The following is a 21,290-nucleotide window of genomic DNA, read 5'->3' as shown; positions in this document are numbered from 1 at the left end:
TGTAGACACGAACAAATAAGAGCTACTGACACGTGACTTATTTACTAGTATTCAAGTGTTTACAAGAAGACAATCTATCTGTCATACATTTTTTGCAACAACTAATAATTTGATGTGGCCTTATTTACAGGTGTAACAACCGCCCTCAAATGTCATTGATGACAAATATGTCGAGTTTTTACATCAAAATGACATATGTTTTTATCAGGTGTTAAAAAATAAAAAGATTTATAGTAAGGGTATACATACTGATTAGGATCAGGGTTATACAACGATAAACTAATATTGTTTATGATGCCGTTACGACAGAGTTCCGTGTTCTTCATGGCCGTTCCTTCCTGTATGTTATTTAATTGATCTGATTAAGGTTTTGTTGCCGTTTTGTGTTTCTGTTGTTCTTTTGTTCTCCTTAGTTGATACATTCCTTCGGTTTTAGTTTGTAACCCGGATTTGTTTTTTTTCTTAATCAATTTATGACTTTTGAACAGCGGTATACTACTATTACCTTTATATATGTAAGTCGAAATTTAAAGGAGATTTGGATTAGTTTCATGTACCTGCCTTATGAAAGTTGATGTACCATCTGTTTTAGTTTGTAACCCTGATTTGTATTTGTTTAACTAATATATGACTATTGACCAGTAGTATGCTACTGTTGTCTTTATTTAGGTCAGGGACGTGAATGTTTTTTCCCTCCTGAACTCGGTTATACTTAATTAGAGACTTTGCCGTTAGTTGCAAATCTATATAAGTAGAAATAAGAAGATGTGGTATAATTGCAACTCTCCGTCTTATTCATAATGTGTAAAAAGTAAACAAGTATAGTTCAAAGGACTTAAACACAGAGGCATGGATCACACCTGTACCAAGTCAGGAATGTGACAGTTGTTATCCATTCGTTTGATGTGTTTGGACTTTTGATTTTGCTTTTTGATTTTGGACTTTCCTTTTTGAATTTTCCTCGGAGTTCAGTATTTTTGTGTTTTTACTTTTTACCGAACAACAAGCTATATATAAAGGGCCACATTCTCTATTTGATTCACATTTTCGATACTTGGCGATATACAGGTTTCCTTAACACGAATTTTAATGATATATAATAGTTTCGATCATTTCATGAACATTGCAACAGAAATAAAACCAATTTTTATCAGACTAGGTATTTGTTCTGGACTCGTTTCTTTTGCTTTCTTACACACAAATGATTTGAATATTAGACTTTCAAGATCGTTACCGATGAAAAATAAGTCCCCAAAAATACTGAACTCCGAGGAAAATTCAAAAAGGAAAGTCCCTTATCAAATGAAAATACACATCAAACGAACGGACATGTACCGGGAGTATCCTGTCACAATCCAGACTTGGTATAGGCATTTTCAAATGTAGAAAATGGTGGATTTAACATGGTTTTATAGCGCTTCATCTCTCACTTCTACGACAGGCGCATCATTTTCCATTATATTGACAATGATGCGTGAACAAAATGTCACAAATAGGGTTACAAAAACAACACGGATCACACCACAAACGAGGGGTGATTTGAAAATTATTCTTAGGCTGAACACTTCGTGCACACTGAACCGTGTCATATGTTACATTTTGTTCTATTTGAAGAAAAGACATTCCGACAACAATCCGAAAATCAAAAAGTAACAAAAATATGAGTAATTCTTTCTTTGACCTAAATAATAATAAACTATATCGATGATTTTATTTGTTTAAACTTTTATTATGAAAATAAAACCATTTTACATTTTTACAGAATTATTAACGTGACAACTACAACCGGGTACTTTCGTCCTTTCTATTTGGAATGTACAATTTCAGACGTTTTCTATTTACCAAAGTTTGTGCTTCATTACTATCAGACATTTGGATTGAAGATTCGTGATGGAATGAGTTTTGATTATTGTTTTCAACTCCTGATTTATCATCAATTTGTATGGGTATTTCAATTTCATGAAATTTGTCTTCTTTGTAAACCCTACCGGAAGTATCCAATGGTATCTCATCCTCCATTGTTGGATCATTATTTATAATTGCTAGGTTTGATTCTTTACCGTTTGCTTGGCTTGGAATATTATTGTTTGTTCCATTGTCCTCAGGTGTAAACATTTTGTTATCAATACCAAGCTGGGTTTCGTCCTTCAATTTTTCATCATATCCCAGAGAAGCGCATCTAGCTTTGTCTGTATCTTTTGCATTTTCTTGTAAAGACATTTGCATTATTTCATCCTCAATCTTGTATTCCTCTTCATTGATACTAGCTTCGGATGCGTTCCGAGATGAATGAGGTGTTTTTATTTTGATTTCCTTATCCTGTGCCCATGACTGCTCTTCACCTTGAGCAAAACAATCAAACAGAATAGTGCCTACAATACCAACTCCGGCACATATAATAAATACAATCTGCCATTCTTCTTGTGTTCCCTAAAATATAAGGATTTGAAGGTGATGATATTATGCTTTAGATAAATAACTGAAAGATACATGCTGGGCGATATTTGAACTAACAAAATGAACCATTGCTTGTTAGATCATGTCAGAACTGAATTTGTAAAAAAAGTATAGAAAATGGTGGATTAAAGGGAATTTGATGCGACTGTCATACAAGTGAAACGTTTAGCTGGTTTTAAAGCTAGATAAACCTCTCACTTTTATGACAGTCGCATTAAGTTCCATTATATTGACAACGATGTGTGAACAAAATAAACATATATAATGCAAAAAAAGAAGATGTGGTATGATTGCCAATGAGACAACTCTCCACAAGATACCAAAATGACACATAAATCAACAACTATAGGTCACCGTACGGCCTTCAACAATGTGAAAAGCACATACCGCATAGTCAGCTATAAAAGGCCCCGAAACGACAATGTAAAGCAGTTCAACCGAGAAAACTAACGGCCTTATTAATGTACAAAAAATCGGTCTCACTAATTAGCGACAACAAGAATTTTAGCGACAACAAGCGTCAACAAGCGACAAGAAGCGACAACAAGAATTATTTTAGCGACAACAAGTGACAAGAAACTATTTAGCGAAAAGAAAACATATTTTTTTTAATTAAAATTAATTATTGCAATAAAAATTAAAAGAATATGCAAAAGAAAATAATTTTAGCGACAAGAAAGTTAAAATTGATAGAAAAAAATGAAACATTATTTACATAATATTTTATCATCTATTATGTATAACAGCCAGTATTACGTTTAATTATTGTGTTATGAGATTACTTTTCCTTGTGTTTTAGAACATATTATTTATCTTATAATTTGGTTTTTTTAAAACTCTTTTCGTGCAATATATATTAAGCTCGCAAAATGAATTATGTGTGCATCATTGTCCTGAAAATATTGACACAAATTGTGAAATACAAAGAACTGAAATCTAACAAGAGGAAAAGAAAATTGAAATGTGAATGTTTTCATCTTTTTATTTGCTTATTGCCTCATTAAACGATATTTATCATGTTTATGCATATTGATTGAAGATGAAAGGAAATTAATGACAATCTTGAGTTTTCAACAGGTGTTCACTTTTTACAATGATTGTATATTCGGGCGCGTGTAATTGTATACTCTGAAGAGTGTACAAAGTTGAAGGTGTTAATTGGATGTTATTGCAGCAATAAAACAGGAGACACACGCCTCGTTAATCTCATTTGATGTTCCACATTGTGTGTACTGTTATTACCTTAGGGTGAAGCCACATCTAATGTTGTTCCTATCACAAATAAAGCATCGAATTGACATAACAAGAGTACACGTAGAGCATAGTATTAAGCAAATGAATCAAAATATTATATTCCATTATGCCCGCTCCATATATATCTCCATTCGTTTATTCATACTTTGACTTTGATGAAAACAGATACATACATTATCTTATACATATTCTTCATATTTAAAAAATAAATAAATATGTAACACATAAACAAACGACAAGCACTGAATTACAAGCTACTGACTTGGGACAGGCACATACATAATAATGTGGCGGGGATAAACATGTTAGCGGGATCTCAACCCTCCCCTAACCTGATACAGTGGTATAACAGTTCGACATAAGAACGACTATAAAAGTCAGTTGAATAAGGCTTCACTCATCAGATGAACATAAATACAATTGGACGTGGCCGGGTACTTGTACATTCCAACAACACCAAGACACTATGCACAGATCTAAGAGTACTCACAATTAACTTAAAGCTAGTTCAAAGCCACTAACAACGAATAAAAAAATCATGCATCTAAGAATAAATTTGTGTTCATTTGTGTCACTACGTTTTTTTTATTAAATTAAGCAATTCCAATTCAATTTGATATTTTATAGTGTGTATTTCTATGTTGTTATGTCACACTGTTTTTTCAGATAAGAACCACTAGAACATTCAATTTTTTTCACCTGTCATAAAAGAGGGGCGAAAGATACCAGAGGTACAGTCAAACTCATGAATCAAAAATAATCTGAAAACGCCATGGCTAAAAATGAAAAAGACAAACAGGCAAACAACACATGACACAACATTGAAAACTAAAGAATAAGCAACACGAACCTCACCAAAAACTATAAGTCAAGGATCTGATGTTCAGTATAGTTGTCGTTTGCTGATGTGGTTTATAAATGTTTCTCGTTTTTTATATTGATTAGACCGTTGATTTTCCGGTTTAAATGGATTTACATTACCTTTATAGCTTGCTGTTCGGTGTGAGCCAGGGCTCCGTTTTGAAGAACGTACCTTGACCTATAAAGGTTTACCTTTATAAACTGTAACTTCCTATACCTATAATATGTCAACATATCAAAAATGGGGGTACAGCAGTCAACATGTGTTATTTTCTTAATCCCCAATAAAACAAATAATTATGTAGGAAGCACAAAATGGTATATAAACAAAACATATTAGCAAAAATAAAAAAACCAAGAATACACAAATTTACCTACCATAATACAATAACACAATGACGAGATGTATAAGTACAGAGCCACATCATATATTTATCATTGAAACATGAAAAGACGTTTAGACAAAGCACATTAGCAAACAAACTTATCTACAAATAGTTGAATCGGCAGCATCGCCTTGATAATAACTCAGAAAAAAATGAATTTGACAATTAAAAATGAAATGATGTGATATAGAAATGCAAGCACCCGATGTATTAAACTTCTCCTTACTTAAAGAAGGGGGGTGTGTCAAAACACACATATAAACCAGTATTTCAGATTTTGTTTTACACAAAGTGAATAAACATAGGCAACCGAACCCCAAATCAAATTAAGTAAAACTTAGTTACAATCAGTGATAGACCGTCTTTTTTATAATAGTCCCAACTGGTGATTACGACAGTAAAGTTTGATATATGCGAACAAACTTCAAATTGGTAAAAACACTATATCACGCAGAACTTATTTATTGTTTTTGCCAGTGTAAAAAGGGGAAACATGCATTCAACAGAATCAACAAACTGAAAAAGTTTTGTCTTCTATTGTTCAAAAAATAAAAACAACATGTTTTAATTTTCATGCGTCTGAAGTACTTTTACCTTCATCAGAAATGCTAAACGCAAAATGTTCTAAAGCCAATAATATTAGAAAAAAAGAAGCAGCCGAAGAGCTTTATGATCAAAAGGACGGACTTAGAAAATATTCAAATCCATCTAAGCAACTTTTGTCTGAGTGAGATAAATGTTAAACGTATTGATAGCATCTTTATATTGTTATATGATTGTTGATCTCTGTAAGTTCTGAGATTTTGCTATCTTTATATCGTAAAATAGTTATCTTTATTAAACTTACTGTCTTTATAATCATATTAGTGACTAAAGGCTGCTAGCGTTGCGAAAAGCATGGTAAGACCATTAATTACGCCAGCAAACCTGTATTAAATTAAAGGAGGCAATAATGAATCTGTTCGAATAACGAATACATAAACCTAAGTTTATTCTGTATATTCTCGGAATATTTTTCAGAGTAGCATAAAAAGGGAAAGAAAGATACATGAACTGCATTTGAAAATAACAAGTTTAAGAACAAGTATTACAAACGCTTCATTTTGAATCAAACAACAGTGAAAAACGTATGAATATAAATCATGGTAAAGGTTGTCATGTCATGAAAAAAAGGATGAACTAGTAGCCATTAGAAAATCAAGGGAAATAATGTCAACAAATGGATAACTACTGTGTACATTGATCAATGATGCTAAAAAGAAATTACCATAAGCTGGTCATAATCTACCTTTAACAATATCTAGATAGTACCATTGCTTATTGTCCAAACATTCCAACATTGACACGGTATTGCCGAGTTTTATAAAGATTTCAATAAACAGATAACACCAGGAAAGCTAAATAAAAGGAAACGGTCAAACGTGTATTATTAAAGGAAAAGATATATTTTTCCATTAAGACTGATGTTGGTCTGAATATACTGGGATCAAATATTAAATTCTATTTTATTTACAGAAAATTCCACTTCGCCAATCACAAATCTGTTATCCGTCTAATAAAACTTACATTTTTGACAATAGCAGTAGTTAGCAATGGAGACACAAGTGACGCTAGTGATGAAAATGTTATAGTCATACCATTGAGTACTCCCGCATATCTGAAGAAAAATACCACAATAAACACAAATGGTTTAGACGACGAAATGGTATTAGTACGAGCAAGCATTGTATAAAGATAATCACAAAAATAATCATATAAACAAAAGTAACTTGATGAGAAGACTTGTTTTCAATATTCAACGCAACAGGAAAATAAACCCTTGCCAATCGATCGCGTTCTAAACAGACATGTATATATTGCATGGGCACGACACGCGTCTCCTATGTATGCATTTCCGCCAATCTTTGACGAACATATACTACAGATAAACACAATCATGAAATCTGAAGAAAAGTACACGAAGAAAAGTAACAGCAGACAACGAAAACATGTGGTAAACACTATGCAAAATTACCCTGCATATCTGATGAAAAAATGTATAAAATATTTTAAAGTTTCCAGACAAACATTGCAGTTCATCGTGTTTCATTCAATGAAGTGACAAAAATAAGCGACACACATGGTACTTCTACATTACTAAGTTTTCCTATTTACTTTTCGGAAAGAAAATACATAGTTTATACACAAATACGGAGTTAGGTATTAATGTAGGTACACGTTTAAGTTTAATATCCTTTCGGTACCTTCCACTTCTATGATAAATAAAACACTTCAAAGAAAGACAGCCATCACTATGACCAAAAATATGTTGCCGGCTTGGAACAAATTTTAAATTTGACCACTAGTCTATACGTTTTTGATGATACTATTCTTCAGATACAATTGTCTACCCCTGACATGACTGTAACATGTAAATCACTTTCTTTGGTGTGGATGTCCTGCATTCAGGAACCGTGCCAGTGATTGTCTTATCTCAACTGTTTTAGTTGCTATTATTGAAAGCTTAGTATTGGTAGTCTTTTGACTGTTTTTTTTAGCACTATGTTCAGAATTTTTTTTATGACATGTTACAGATACGTGTAATTTAATTGCTGACCGTGTCATCTGAAAAGGTTCATTGCAAAATCAGCTGCATAAATAAAAAAAACCCGATAGATTCGTCGTAAAAAACTTACATATATGACATTTGATTCAAAACAGTTAAAATGTTCTAAAATATCTTAATTGAATCTGGCATGTTTTGTCGAGTGAGTGTTCTTGTATTTGTTTGTGCTGAATTTTGATTTTGCCATTTGATTTGGGACTTTCCGTTTTGAATTTTTCTCGGAATTCAGTATTTTAGTGATTTTTATTTTTTATGAATGTTGGTGTTTGTTTTCGTTGCAATTCAGTGTTCTTATTGCTCCTTTGTTTTCCTCTTATAGTTGAAGTGTTGCCCTCAGTTTTAGTTTGTAACCGAGATCTATTTTCTCTCAATTGATTTATGACTTTTAAACACCGGCATATTACTGTCACCTTTATTTATATCAGCAAGGTCTTTTACAAGTTCGATAATTTATTTTTAAAGAGTTATGCCACTTGGTAACAATAACTTTTTGTAAAATTGCATAGGTAGCCCTCTCATGTGCTTAATTCTAGTCAGATTTTTATGAAACGTATATCATAGGTTAACATCAGCAATGTCTTTGAGGAGCTTTTAAATTAATGACTTTTTATGACCAGTTGCCTTTATTGAAAACACATCTATATAGGATTTGAAATAGAACACATTCTGCATTAATTTAAGTGAATATTTTACAATCGTAATCTTAAAAGTATGCAATATATAAATAAGAATTTCAGATTAACGTATATCATTATTCTTCTTGGCGTTCCGTTTATACCAAGCTTGATAATTATTCAGTATCAAGAATGTACAATACAATATGGATATCAGCACACCAATCTAAGGAGAAAATATTTTAGCTTTATCTTTAGGCAGTATCAACATACTTTGATCGTTCTATATAATGTTATATTACTAAATCTTACCGTGGAGCAATATCAAGATGATTAGCCCTGAATCCAGAACTGGATGCACCCTGGACGAACCAATAGAGTATTAATAAAACAACTGCTAGCTCTCTCTGAGTATGATCTAAGAAGCTTAGTCCAATAAGGAATGGAGCAGACAAAAACATACCTGAAACAGATTTGTAATAGTCTCTTACGTTATCCGATTTGATGCGTAAACAAGTAAAACGAGACACAGAAGACAACAAAGGGATGCTCCAACTCATAAGTCAAGTACAAACTATTTTGTAAACTGCTATTTGTCTTTGAGTAGTTTTTGTTTTGTTTTTCGTTTTTGAATTTCGAGATTGAATAAAATTATGTTGAATTCCGCCTACTTTTCATGGTAAATAACTTTATAATATATTTTCACCTTAGAATGAACTTTATAGCTGATTATGCGGTATGGGCTTTGCCTATTGTTGAAGTCCGTACGGTGACCTATAGTTGTTAATGTCTGTGTCATTTTGGTCTCTTGTGGAGAGTTGTCTCATTGGCAATCATAACACATCTTCTTTTTTATATTATCATATAGTACTACAATATAGGCAAATACTTTCATCTGAAACGAGACGGGCATTTTTTCAGTTAAGCCAATAGTTACTGATTTTTACAGTTTAGTCATGTGTGATGCTGTTATACCACTGTCACCGGTTGGGGATAGCTAAGCACGCACCAACATGTTTATCCCAGCCACATTCTTCATGTTCTTGACTCAAGTTCAGTGGTTGTCGATAGTTCATGTCTGTCGTATTTGGTTTTCATATATTGTTTTGTTGTAAATTTGGCCGTAAACTTTCTCAACTGAATTGCACCACATTTTCATGTCGGGGCCTTATACAACAAACTAAACAGTATGTTTTTTTATAATTAATTAAGCTCGTACGGTTTACGTTGTCAATAATTGCTTTCATTCCTTTCATTTGACTTTTGGCGGGCAGTTGTTTCATCGGTACTCATACCGCATCTCCCTATATCTCATATCTCGCAAAGCATAAATAGTATTGAGGCATTTTTGTCGAATTAATGACACAGTGCCATCTCTTTGGTAAGATTTCGTTAGGCTGAAATATACATAAGTATTTTCTAACTAAACATTAGAGAGTGGATACGTTTTGACGACAACATTAATAAGTACGAAACAACTAACCTATACTTTGAAACAGTATTCGAATACTTCGTGTCGATATTAATCCTGACACATAAAATTTATCTGCAAAATACCCACTGACCATTGTCCCTAACAACCGACCAATAAACGGGACAGATGAAACAACTCCATTCTATAAATAAAAAAAAACGTCGATATAAAATTCATTTGTTCTATAATATTTACTTTAAAAAAACTTAAAGTTAAAGATTACTAGTATTATCATACTCTATGTCTGTAACTCAAAATACAACTGCATTACCACTTTGTATCATTGACTTTAGGTACTTCATTTCATATACGATCTGTTGCTCTAGAAATGTTAGTAGAGAGGACCAAAATATATTGTGGACATGCATTCAGGAAAAATGCATTAGTTATCAATCCAACTATAACAATTTTAATAGAGGATTCACAATATTAAGTTATAAATAAATTAATCAGGATACAAACAGAAACATAAGAGAACAAAATGAATTTCTGTTTGTTGCTAATAGTGCAATCATTATTGAAGACAGAATACTCTTTTACGTATATCTGAACAAATTAACCCATATAGAACATTCTTATTGAAAACTCACCATGGTTGTGTCAAATTTCATTATGTCATTCATATATAACGGCAGAAAAGTTCCGAGTGTTGTGAAGATATATCCGAATGATATATGTGCAGACAGTATAGCCCAGAAGGCCGGCGAGGTCACAATCTTCAACCATGGGGGATCCGGCATCTAAGTGGAAAAGAAACATCTTTATCAAAATAAATTCATGTAAACTTGCAGTTGATTTGGTATTAAAAATTTGTGTAATAAATGTATCATTGTTTTTTTTTTCTATTTGCTTTTCTAATATGACGTTCTTCAAACACTTTAAGAACACACCCATGGTAAAACATGAACATATTGTTTGGGCTGTTCAAATCTTACTCCAACTTTATATGCCATTTATGAATGAGCTACACGAATGGCTGTCGCTCGTTGTAAAATAGTTAGCATAAAGAGCTAACCCGTGGTAAAATCAGTATAAATTCGAGCCCCTATGAATCGTTTCTTAATTGGTCTTTTTACTAGACATACAATTTCAGAACTGTTGATTCTTTTTAACAAAAATATCTTTGTTGGCGTCAATTATTCACAACTTAAAACTACGTGTACACGTTTTGTCGTTACATTGTCGTTAAACTTTGATTTGAGGAAACTACGTAAAACGACCTTCAACTAACTCTCACCTTGACATTTGCACTGTCACGTCGCCCTCTGGTGATGTAGTCCACCTCCGCTTTTGTCATATTTGGATGATCTTCAGGATGATCATAAACGACTTTAACCCAGATTAGCATTATGAGGAGGTTCAGAGCACCTGTCAATTATATTATTCAACACATAAGTAAGCGTGTATCGTTATATTTCGTCTATTTGAAATACACATGCATTAGACATACCATGTACGGAATAATTCTAACAATTTATGTCTCCATTCTGTTGGGGAATTTGCCTTATAAATCTCATCAAACCAGGCTTTCTAATTTGGCACACCAGACGCAGATTTCGTTTTGATTAGCTTGAAAACCAGGATTTGTTTTTCTCTATCGATTTATGAATTTCGAACAGCGATACACTACTGTTACTTTTATTTATCATGCCGCGCAAATCAAAATAGTTGAAAGGCTTGTTATGTTTATAAGGACTCTAACATAACAATTTGTTTTATGTTTCTATCACAATAATACATTTTACTCCGATGTTGCGTATTATATTTCTTCGAAAATAAGATATACCAACCAAGCACAAATTTTGTACAAAAATCTGTGTTTTTTGTTATATGTTGGATGACCCAGATTTTTATTACTGCAGTGAAATGTAGGATTAATTTCCTACATTGTCAATTCAAGGGAACAATTTTTTCGACCCTTTTAGAATGCAACCGGAGTTGACGTAGTATGATTTGGTGGTATTCGTCTTAATAATTTTTATTATTATGTTATTATGATCATGTAGTTGATTATAATGGTATTGGTTGTCAGTTGGAGATGTTTCTATATGAATGGAATTGGGTTCTTTGTTATTCATAGCTTCTAAAACGTTTGATATATTTTGATCAACACGATTCGAGCCAAATACATTCGTTCTCTAAGTATTAAATTAAGTACATCTTACGACATAAGAGATATGGGTACACAATTTGATTAATGTTATTGGAAATCTGAGACACTGTTAGGGGTAACTGGTCAAGGACCTACACATGTCAAATTCAAACTTTGTAAACACACCGGGTCTCAATCCTTTTTTGAATCTATTAGAATATCCGAATTCTTGTTTGTATCCTTGATCTGGCTTGTTATCGGTTAATCCACTGTTGCCATAATCAACATCAATATATGATAGTAACATACTCCATGTTTCAATGATGGCGAATGTTATATAAAATAATGAAATGTCTTTGTTTAGGTTCATTCACATAAGGAACCACAAATACTAGAAGTGGCTGCAATAAGAAAGACTTAGCGATATGAAGACTAAATTACTATTGCTGACTTTTGCCATTAGAATCAATGTGTTTATTTTTGTGACGAACAAATCGTTGCTTGATTTAACAATCTACTCACCGAATATGTAAAATATAAAAGGCCAACCATTTTGATATGGTATAGAACACATCAGGCCAGAGAAGACAAACGTCACAACATTCCCCATAATTTGACCTAAAATAAATATATATTATTCTGAAATTGTTGGTACAATGGTAATCAACTTTTTGTTATTTATTTACAAGGTTGTCCAATCAGTGGTTAATTTCTTTGTGAATTATAGTTTATATATTTTCTGTTACTAGATCTAGAATATTTATTGTAACTGCAAAACAAAATCTTTAGAAAATAAAATAAAGTTATGTTTGATATATAATTAAAATAAAATAGAAGGCATGCAAACATTCTGGAGAAAGGTAATGTTATTTTACTTAAGAATAGCTCAATGAAAATTGACTGGTAACTAAGGTGGGTAACTAAATACAAACGGAATGGAAATCACAATGAAACCATGAGATTTATGATACATTAATAAGTAAAGCAGTTTAGGAAATGTTAAAAAGTAAAATCACAAAAATACTGAATTCCGAGGAAAATTCAAAAATTCAAAAAATGGTCAGTAAAGAAGCACCTACTACTGAGCGATGACACCACCTGGAACTAATCCGTAGTGGTATTACACCGATGACACCACCAGGAACTAATCGGTAGTGGTATTACACCGTTGACACCACCAGGAACTAATCCGTAGTGGTATTACACCGTTGACACCACCAGGAACTAATCCGTAGTGGTATTACACCGATGACACCACCAGGAACTAATCCGTAGTGGTATTACACCGATGACACCACCAGGAACTAATCCGTAGTGGTATTACACCGTTGACAATACCAGAAACTAATCCGTAGTGGTATTACACCGTTGACACCACCAGGAACTAATCCGTAGTGGTATTACACCGATGACACCACCAGGAACTAATCCGTAGTAGTATTACACCGATGACACCACCAGGAACTAATCCGTAGTGGTATTACACCGATGACACCACCAGGAACTAATCCGTAGTGGTATTACACCGTTGACACCACCAGAAACTAATCCGTAGTGGTATTACACCGATGACACCACCAGGAACTAATCCGTAGTGGTATTACACCGTTGACACTACCAGGAACTAATCCGTAGTGGTATTACACCGATGACACCACCAGGAACTAATCCGTAGTGGTATTACACCGTTGACACCACCAGGAACTAATCCGTAGTGGTATTACACCGATGACACCACCAGGAACTAATCCGTAGTGGTATTACACCGTTGACACCACCAGGAACTAATCCGTAGTGGTATTACACCGATGACACCACCAGGAACTAATCCGTAGTGGTATTACACCGTTGCTAGTAAAAGAAATTAACACTTTATGAATTTCGAGTGTCATAATTACTAATCTATGTGTGTCTATATATAATGGAATTTGATGCGACTGTCATACAACTGTAAGGTTTAGCGCTAAAAACCAGGTTCAATCCACCATTTTCTACATTTGAAAATGTCTGTACCAAATCCGGAATATGACAGTTGTTGACCATTTGTTTGATGTGTTTTATCATTTCATTTAATCAACTGATTAGGGACTCTCCATTTTTATTTTTCCTTGGAGTTCAGAATTTTTGTGATTTTACTTTTCATCAGGAATGCTGATAACTATAGACATTTTAACAACTGTACTCTCGAAAATTAGGTGCTCAGATATAAATTCAAAAACATGTTTGGGCAATTAAAATATGTTACAGACATCCATTTCTTATGAAGATGAAAACTCAGCATTGGCACTCATACCACATCTTCCTCTATCTATGGACAATTATTAAATTGTTTTACATAACTAGAGAAATAAGACAAACCAATAGTTAATCGATTTTAACGCATGTGATTTTAAGCATAAATGCAATGTGGATACTCCACTCATTACAGAATCATGGGTCGTTGCAGGTCGGCTCAAATCCAATCGATTCAATATGGATTGAAAGTTAAATTGATAGAAATGAATAAACATAACGTAATAGTAAAACGCACAGAACGAAAACTTTTTTCTGAATCATCAATGAAATAGGTGATAAAATCTGTAAAAATAGGTATAACTTGGGGACCTCACATTATACGAGAAGTGGGAATAACAAGTAGAAAAATTTTTGAATTTTGAAATAAAAATGCAATCCCATGAATTTTTAATATTAACATATATACCTGCCATAGCTGTGGCTATTATTTGTGATTTTTCAAAAAGCGGTGTCCACTTAGATAAAATCTGCATGATGCAAGGCATTATACCACCCTGAAATAAGGAATGGAATGATCAGTGGGAACAGAATAGAACTACAGATAAGGCTTAATTAAAAAGCGGTGTCCACTAAGATAAAATCTGCATAATGCAAGGCATGATACCACCCTGAAATAAGCAGGAATGGAATGATTATTAGGAACAGCATAGAACTAAATCAAATTAAAGGAATGGTCTCCATGATGCAAGGCATAATAACACCCTGAAATTGGGAATAGAATGATAAGTGGTAACAGTACAGAACTACAGCACAGAAACAGTTATAATGAAGCATTAGGCTGGCAAAAGTATGAAGCAATGCAAGACAATGGTAAAGATGTTATTAAATGTTTCTGGCTAAATCACACCAATATCAATTTACAAAGCTCTGAGTATATATACATCTTTGGCAATATATCCTTTGTCGATATAAAATATAGATTTTCCTCCTAACAAATCACAGTTTAGGGGAAAGCTATACCTCCTATTGCAGTTGAGATCATTTGTGATCGTTCAACGACTGGTGCCCATTTAGATAAAATTGCCATCATGCTTGGCTCTAAACCACCCTACAAGAAATCTGAATCAACTAACTATCGGAATGTAGAAATCATCACTTTTATCCTTTGTGGATACATACATATTTTTAACACATTGTTTAGTTATATATTTTATGGGAGAAACTGTTATAGAAGGGCCAAGAAGGTTTTGTTTGGTTTCTATTGAGAATAATAAAACAAATGATCTAACAAAAACTATTCGTGTGTGCTGTTTACTTTTTGCTATATTATTAAAGTAAAACTAAGGTTTCACCCGAGGCACACCCTACTAATCGCACAAAAGGTGAATTGTCGGTACCTTACTTTTTTACCTTGCGTTTTGTAAGGATTTATGGACGTTACTCTTTTTGAATCAACCTTGTAGTTCTGGAATATTGTTGTAGTTTTTTAATCACAGACCGCTTTCTGGGTTATAATCAAAATGGCAAAACGTTGTATACGTGAATAGCTGTAAGAAATACCTGCTATCAAATCTCCGTAGAACCTGAGGATTATAAGGAAAGTCTCATTTATTAAATACTTGATAGAATGCATTTACGTCAGGTGATACTCTCAGTCTGTTTCTTCCTAGCGGATTTTTGAACTTCGAAAACTACTATTGCATTATTTATACAATACTAACATAACGTATATGTATAGTAAGTTCATACTCACCGATGCCAGACCGACTATGATTCGTAACACCATAACGATATATGGACTTGTAATAGCTGCATAAGGGATTCCCATGGACGCAACAGCCAAAGTTGTCATCATGATTACCATTATTATTTTCCCGCTGTATTTACCAGCAGCATACCCACCAAGTACACAGAAGAAAGGAAATCCATAGTAATATGATGAAAGAACTTGGCCTTGTGTATCACTGTCCCAGTCAACTAGCCATTCCTGAAAAAGAAAGCCATAGTTAGGATGAAAGAACTTAAGTAATGAGTGTCACAGTTCCAGTCAACTAGTTATTCTGTAAAAAGGAAACACATAGTAACATGATGAAAAAACTTAGTTAACACATGTTTAATTAAAGACGATTGGGAAACAAGTTATTGCAACTTATATTAATACCTTTCTACTTTGCGGGTGCGATTGCTGCCTTGTATTGGCATTAGCCTGCTCTTTTTCGAATTCTACAAGGGTGTATTTTACATGCAAGAGATATGGCTCTCTCTGAACACGGGTCAGATGTTTATCGTCCCCTTCCGACGGACTATCATCGTGTCCTCCTCGCAAGTGGTGTCAAGGGAGAGCCGAAAATTCGGTATCTGAAATTTTTATCCCGGAACGGGAATCAAACCAGGTTTTGTTGATAAGACTCGGCCATGTGTGTGGCTGTCAAAATCAACATGGGACCTTTTATAATCGCCTATACAGTATTGGTTTTTTTCATTGTTGAAGGCCGTGCCATTATCTAAATCCTTAGATTAACTGCGTTTGAACATTGGTGGATAGTTGTCTTATTGGCAATTATACCATATATCAATATTTATATATATATATAGCCAAAGTCTACATAAAATAAACATTCCTGCAAACAAACAAAAAACAGCAAAAAAAGTTGTCATCTTGCATTTCCAGTCTCACTGAAAACCATTGAAAATATTTACAGATTTTCTTATGTCATGTATATGTCAAAAGTTAATGAAATAACCGTTTTATGAAAACGACAAGCCTAACATTGCTTATCACTGTGTTATAGCAAGACATTTTATTCATTTTCAAAACATTTTCAGTCAGCTACTCACCTCGTCATGATTCGAAACTAACAAGCTTTGTGATTGGTTGAACGAGCTAGATTCGTTGTTATTCTTTGGCTTAACCATGCACACGATTGCCATACTCATTCCCATCCTCAAGGTCAAGGACAAAGTAATCACTGTTAAAGCCAAGAAAGTAATTCCCCAACGTTTTGATGTATACATTTCTATAAGGGACGGTCTTTGTAAAGAACTAACTTCAGGCAGAGAATCAGCCGATATCGGTGACGATTTTGTATTATTAGAAAAAGAAACCCTGTGTTTTTCTGAAGCTTGAACTCCATTTTGTTCTTGTTTGTGATTAAATGTTCCATTATACGGAACACATCCATTCTGCGTAGTATTTCCTTTAATAAAAAAAATATAGATTTTCAATTGAAGAAAATTTGAATCATTCATATTTTTTTTTACATTTTCAGCAAATAAGATATATTTAGTCGGATAAAATAAACCGCAGCACTTAAATATTATTTTTGCATTAAAATGGACGAAACCAATAGCGAAATATAAAAGTATCTACTATATAGAAAGACAAAATAAAAACAAATATGTAATATTTCACTTTCGTCTAGAAATTTACAATTATTGTCAGTTGAGACCAAATGTTACGATAAAACAGATGGTTTCAGCTTCCCAACGTCGAAAATTTATATCTACGTAGCAACATTCGAAAAGAGCCTTCATATAAGTAATATATTTCCTATCATTAACTCCTTGCTTAGAATAAAGCTAATACACCACGGGTTTCAAATGGGGAAGTTGAAGTGATATTTTCGAAACTGAATACTACGGACACAAGCTGTTTAGATGTTATGGAATATTTGTTTCACAGAATACGACTGATATGTTCGAGTTGTTTCGGATCATCTGAGATAACCCCCATATTTTTGTAAGGTTCGTGGTGTTTAGCCTACTTTTATAGACCGTCATTTTGTTGTATTTCATATTTGTCATGGCATTGTCAATTTGTTTTTCAATTATAAAGCTTAATATTCCTTTGTTATCTTCTGTCTATCTTCTAAATTGCTATGTATTAATACTTTATTGTAAAGACTTTCATGTATCTGTTATTTTCAAGAGCATAAACATTTGTCAGCCATCCTTTTGATGGTCTAAAATTCTCTTAGTCTCTTACAAATATGCCTTTTGGAATTGATAGTTTAATGATTCTCATTGTTGATTTTCAGTGTCACATACGGATTATAGAAGTTGGACATATGTATGACTAAGCAGTATTTTTTAACATTGCCGTGTAAGCAGGAGGTTTGGCTAGCCATTAATCACAGCACCATTTACTATTGTTTTTCTTAAAATGTCCCCTACCAAGTCAGACATATGGTATTTGTGATCAAAAAGTCCGTTTCTCGTATGTTTGCGTTTGTTTTTATTGCAGTTCATTTTTTTCTGATGTTCCTTTGTTTTTCTCTTATATTTGACGTGTTTTCCTCGGTTTTAGTTTGTAACCGGTTTAGTTTTCGCTGAATTGATTTATGACTATTAAACAACGTTATACTACTGTTGCCTTTTTTTACATTGAGGACCAAATTTCCTTGAGTTTATTTCCCATGTTCGATAAAAAGTAAGGTCACAAAAAAACTGAACTCCGGGGAAAATTCAAAACTGAAAGTCTCTAATCAAATTCCAAAATTAAATGATAAAACACATCAAACGAATGGAAAAAAAAGTCTTTCAATCTTTTAAAGTTTACCACCAAAGTACCACCTCCACATGTGTATAAAAGGTGTTGAACAATAGTATATAGTATCTCTAAACAGATCACCTACTTATAAACGACAGAAGAAACATCGTAACGTAAATTTGTCAGATATAGATAAATGTTCAATATTTATCCCAAAAATATATAAGGACATCGTCAACCAACATTCTAACCAATATTCTGATATAAGTATGCTAGTTAGTAAATTATCATGAAAAATGCCCATTTACCTTTTGTGGTCATCGTTTCCTATATGCAATTGATACACACTATAACACATTACGATGTACAAGGCTATATGAGTAGCGAAAATATCTGATGCAAGATTAAAGACGTGCTTCCACATAATTAGATGGTCATACTAATAAATAGAACGTCCAATACTACGCAACCGAGTACAGGTATTCGTAATATAATCTGAATCATCTCCTGATAAGAGCAAACGATTTCATCAGAGACATAGGTAAAACTGACTGAAACATAAAAAAATACTAGTTGAACCTTGTCTGATGATCAAGATCTGTGTTCAGTCGAGTATACAGATCGGCAATGAGAAAGAGATCTGGAAAATTATTTTGCCATACAAATCCTGCCGGGGCCCTTTTTTCAAAATTTTGGGTGCGTCTATGTCAAAGAGTTAACGACAACCAGGGGCGTAGCTAGGCAATTTTGATATGTACGCAATGCCGGAGAAGGAAGTCATACGACAGGGGGTCTGGGGGCCGCTCAAGGCCCCTAGAAACTCTGGGGTAAATGGTGCAAAATCCTGCATTCTCGCAATTTCCGAGGACTTAAAATGACCTGACAGAAATCTTACTTTTAGAAGAAACAAGTCAACTTTGGAAATAAATAATCAGAGAAAAACAAAGAAACCCGTACTGTTGGCTGAACAAATTGTTTCTTTTTCCTTATTGTGTAGTGGGTTAAAATGGCTTGATTAGGTATATTTTATTTGTTACCTAATCATGCTGAACCCACTTTACATTAAAAAACAAACTAATTTCTAAGCCAACACTGTGCAACTTCAATGGTATTTTTTTATTGAGAAAATACTAAATAAAAATTCGAATCACATATATATTTATGTTTTAATTTATGAGTGAACAAGCAGTGTTTTTCAGCTTTTTTTTTCTCTCAAAGTTAATTCTGAAAAATGAATGCCCATTTCCTTTCTTTTTTTCTACTAAAGATGTCCAAAACCGTGTCTGCTTTAATTTTTTTTCTCGGTATATGTTCAAAAGACCGAGTCCAGATAAACGATTCGTTTTCATTGTATTTCTCAAGTAGGTCTTCACTCTTCTCATGGTACTAAACTAACGTTCTGTCGTTGCCATCGAGACCGGCATACGACGGACGGACCAACAGACAGACGGATGCACAGACCAGAAAGCAAAATGCCAATCTATTATCGTATGTAGAGCATAACAAAATCAAATAATTTTTTTTCTTCAACAATATTAAATAAAATTTAAGATAAAATTCTAAAAATTTGCTAGTTAGTATAGGTTAAAAATGGTAGTAAAGGGGGTGGGGTTGGGATGGTGGATCAGTACTTCGCGAAATTTTTTTTTTTTTTTTTATTCAAATTAGGATTACGGAAAACAAAAACTTTCAAACTGAAAGCATGGAAAATACGCACTTTTATTTAAATTTGGGAACATGTAACTTGTTGAACGAAAGAGGCACTCGTCTTGCACTAAAATTTTAAAAAAAATGGGAAAAAAAGTTGAACGTCAAATGAAAAAAAGGTGAATACAGTTGCACGAAAATTACCCTTTACCACTCCCGTTAAACTTAAGTTGGACTAGACTGTTTAAGACTTATACATACCTCACAGGAAATTCATAAGAATGAATTGATGTCCATGATCTCTTAAGAATGTCATATTTTATTTCATCAGTTATTTTGGAATCTTCAGAAAAGATGTCAGGGTAAGGAGGCATAGAAGACGTAACACTTGTGTTTTGACACCCGGAGTACCCAGCCATTAAATTGTTTGCATCAGCAACATAATTACGATGCTGGTTTCGTAAATGAAAAGGGAAGACTAGTTTTCGGAACGGAATATAGCTACAAAGTGATCATTAACATATTTGTATATTTTTTTTATTAACTTCATCACTTTAGTTTTGTTCTTACTAGATTTACCATATTTTTATTTGTGTGAAATTTTCAATGTGTACGCAACTGCGTTTTTGCGTACGGGTTGCTACGCGCCTGACAACATAAAAACAAGCAATACAAATTATGTGTATGTATTCACATATCAAGACATGGGGGTTTGTTGTTCAATACATGGTTTGAACACTTGACCTAATGTTAAACATTTGACTTCTTTTCTACACGAGTTCCAAATTACACCAAAACCATACGTAAAAAAACATTTAGACAACAATTATATTCCGTGGGGATGACAAATGGAGCGGTTTCCGTATGTTCTGTATGATTTTTTTTTCGCTTTTTTTGGTTGTTGCCCATAATGAACATATACCAAATACTAATGACGTGCAGTTCAAAGGTAAATGTATCTTCTCATCGCTGTCTTTCTGATTCTTAATGCTATAAAGTGACACGACTGATGTATAAACCCATACATCCAAGATGTGATGCAAGTGTACTGTATTCTCAAGGTAATGAATGTAGAACATTTCGTGTATATACATATTCATAATTGCTACCAATCATGTTTTTAAGCATATCGTTTTCTAAGTCATCCACTTCGTTGTTTAACCATCTTACTTTCTA

The 21,290-nt window shown here is 33.3% G+C and overlaps 1 protein-coding gene across 2 annotated transcripts; it reads right to left on the bottom strand.

The window, feature by feature from the left end:
* Positions 1 to 1,697: 1,697 nt before the first annotated feature.
* LOC143055976 (sialin-like) lies at positions 1,698 to 18,900 on the bottom strand. 2 transcript variants are annotated; one of them, XM_076229052.1, is made up of 11 exons: positions 18,776 to 18,900; positions 16,817 to 17,175; positions 15,732 to 15,965; positions 14,999 to 15,086; positions 12,266 to 12,361; positions 10,889 to 11,019; positions 10,242 to 10,391; positions 9,661 to 9,793; positions 8,490 to 8,640; positions 6,525 to 6,615; positions 1,698 to 2,430 (listed from the first exon to the last, which is right to left on the bottom strand). In XM_076229052.1, the coding sequence occupies exons 1-11, from the start codon at positions 18,786 to 18,788 to the stop codon at positions 1,780 to 1,782; spliced, it is 2,097 nt and encodes a 698-aa protein (XP_076085167.1). In that variant the 5' UTR covers positions 18,789 to 18,900; the 3' UTR covers positions 1,698 to 1,779. The 2 variants fall into 2 exon arrangements, with proteins under 2 accessions (XP_076085167.1, XP_076085166.1); XM_076229051.1 differs by lacking the exon at positions 14,999 to 15,086 and adding an exon at positions 14,445 to 14,532.
* Positions 18,901 to 21,290: the final 2,390 nt, after the last annotated feature.

Source organism: Mytilus galloprovincialis, chromosome 13 (genome assembly GCF_965363235.1).
Source record: "Mytilus galloprovincialis chromosome 13, xbMytGall1.hap1.1, whole genome shotgun sequence".
Classification (NCBI taxonomy): Eukaryota; Metazoa; Mollusca; class Bivalvia; order Mytilida; family Mytilidae; genus Mytilus; species Mytilus galloprovincialis.
Note: the sequence above shows the minus strand (reverse complement) of the source record. Positions and strands in the feature narration are given on the sequence as shown.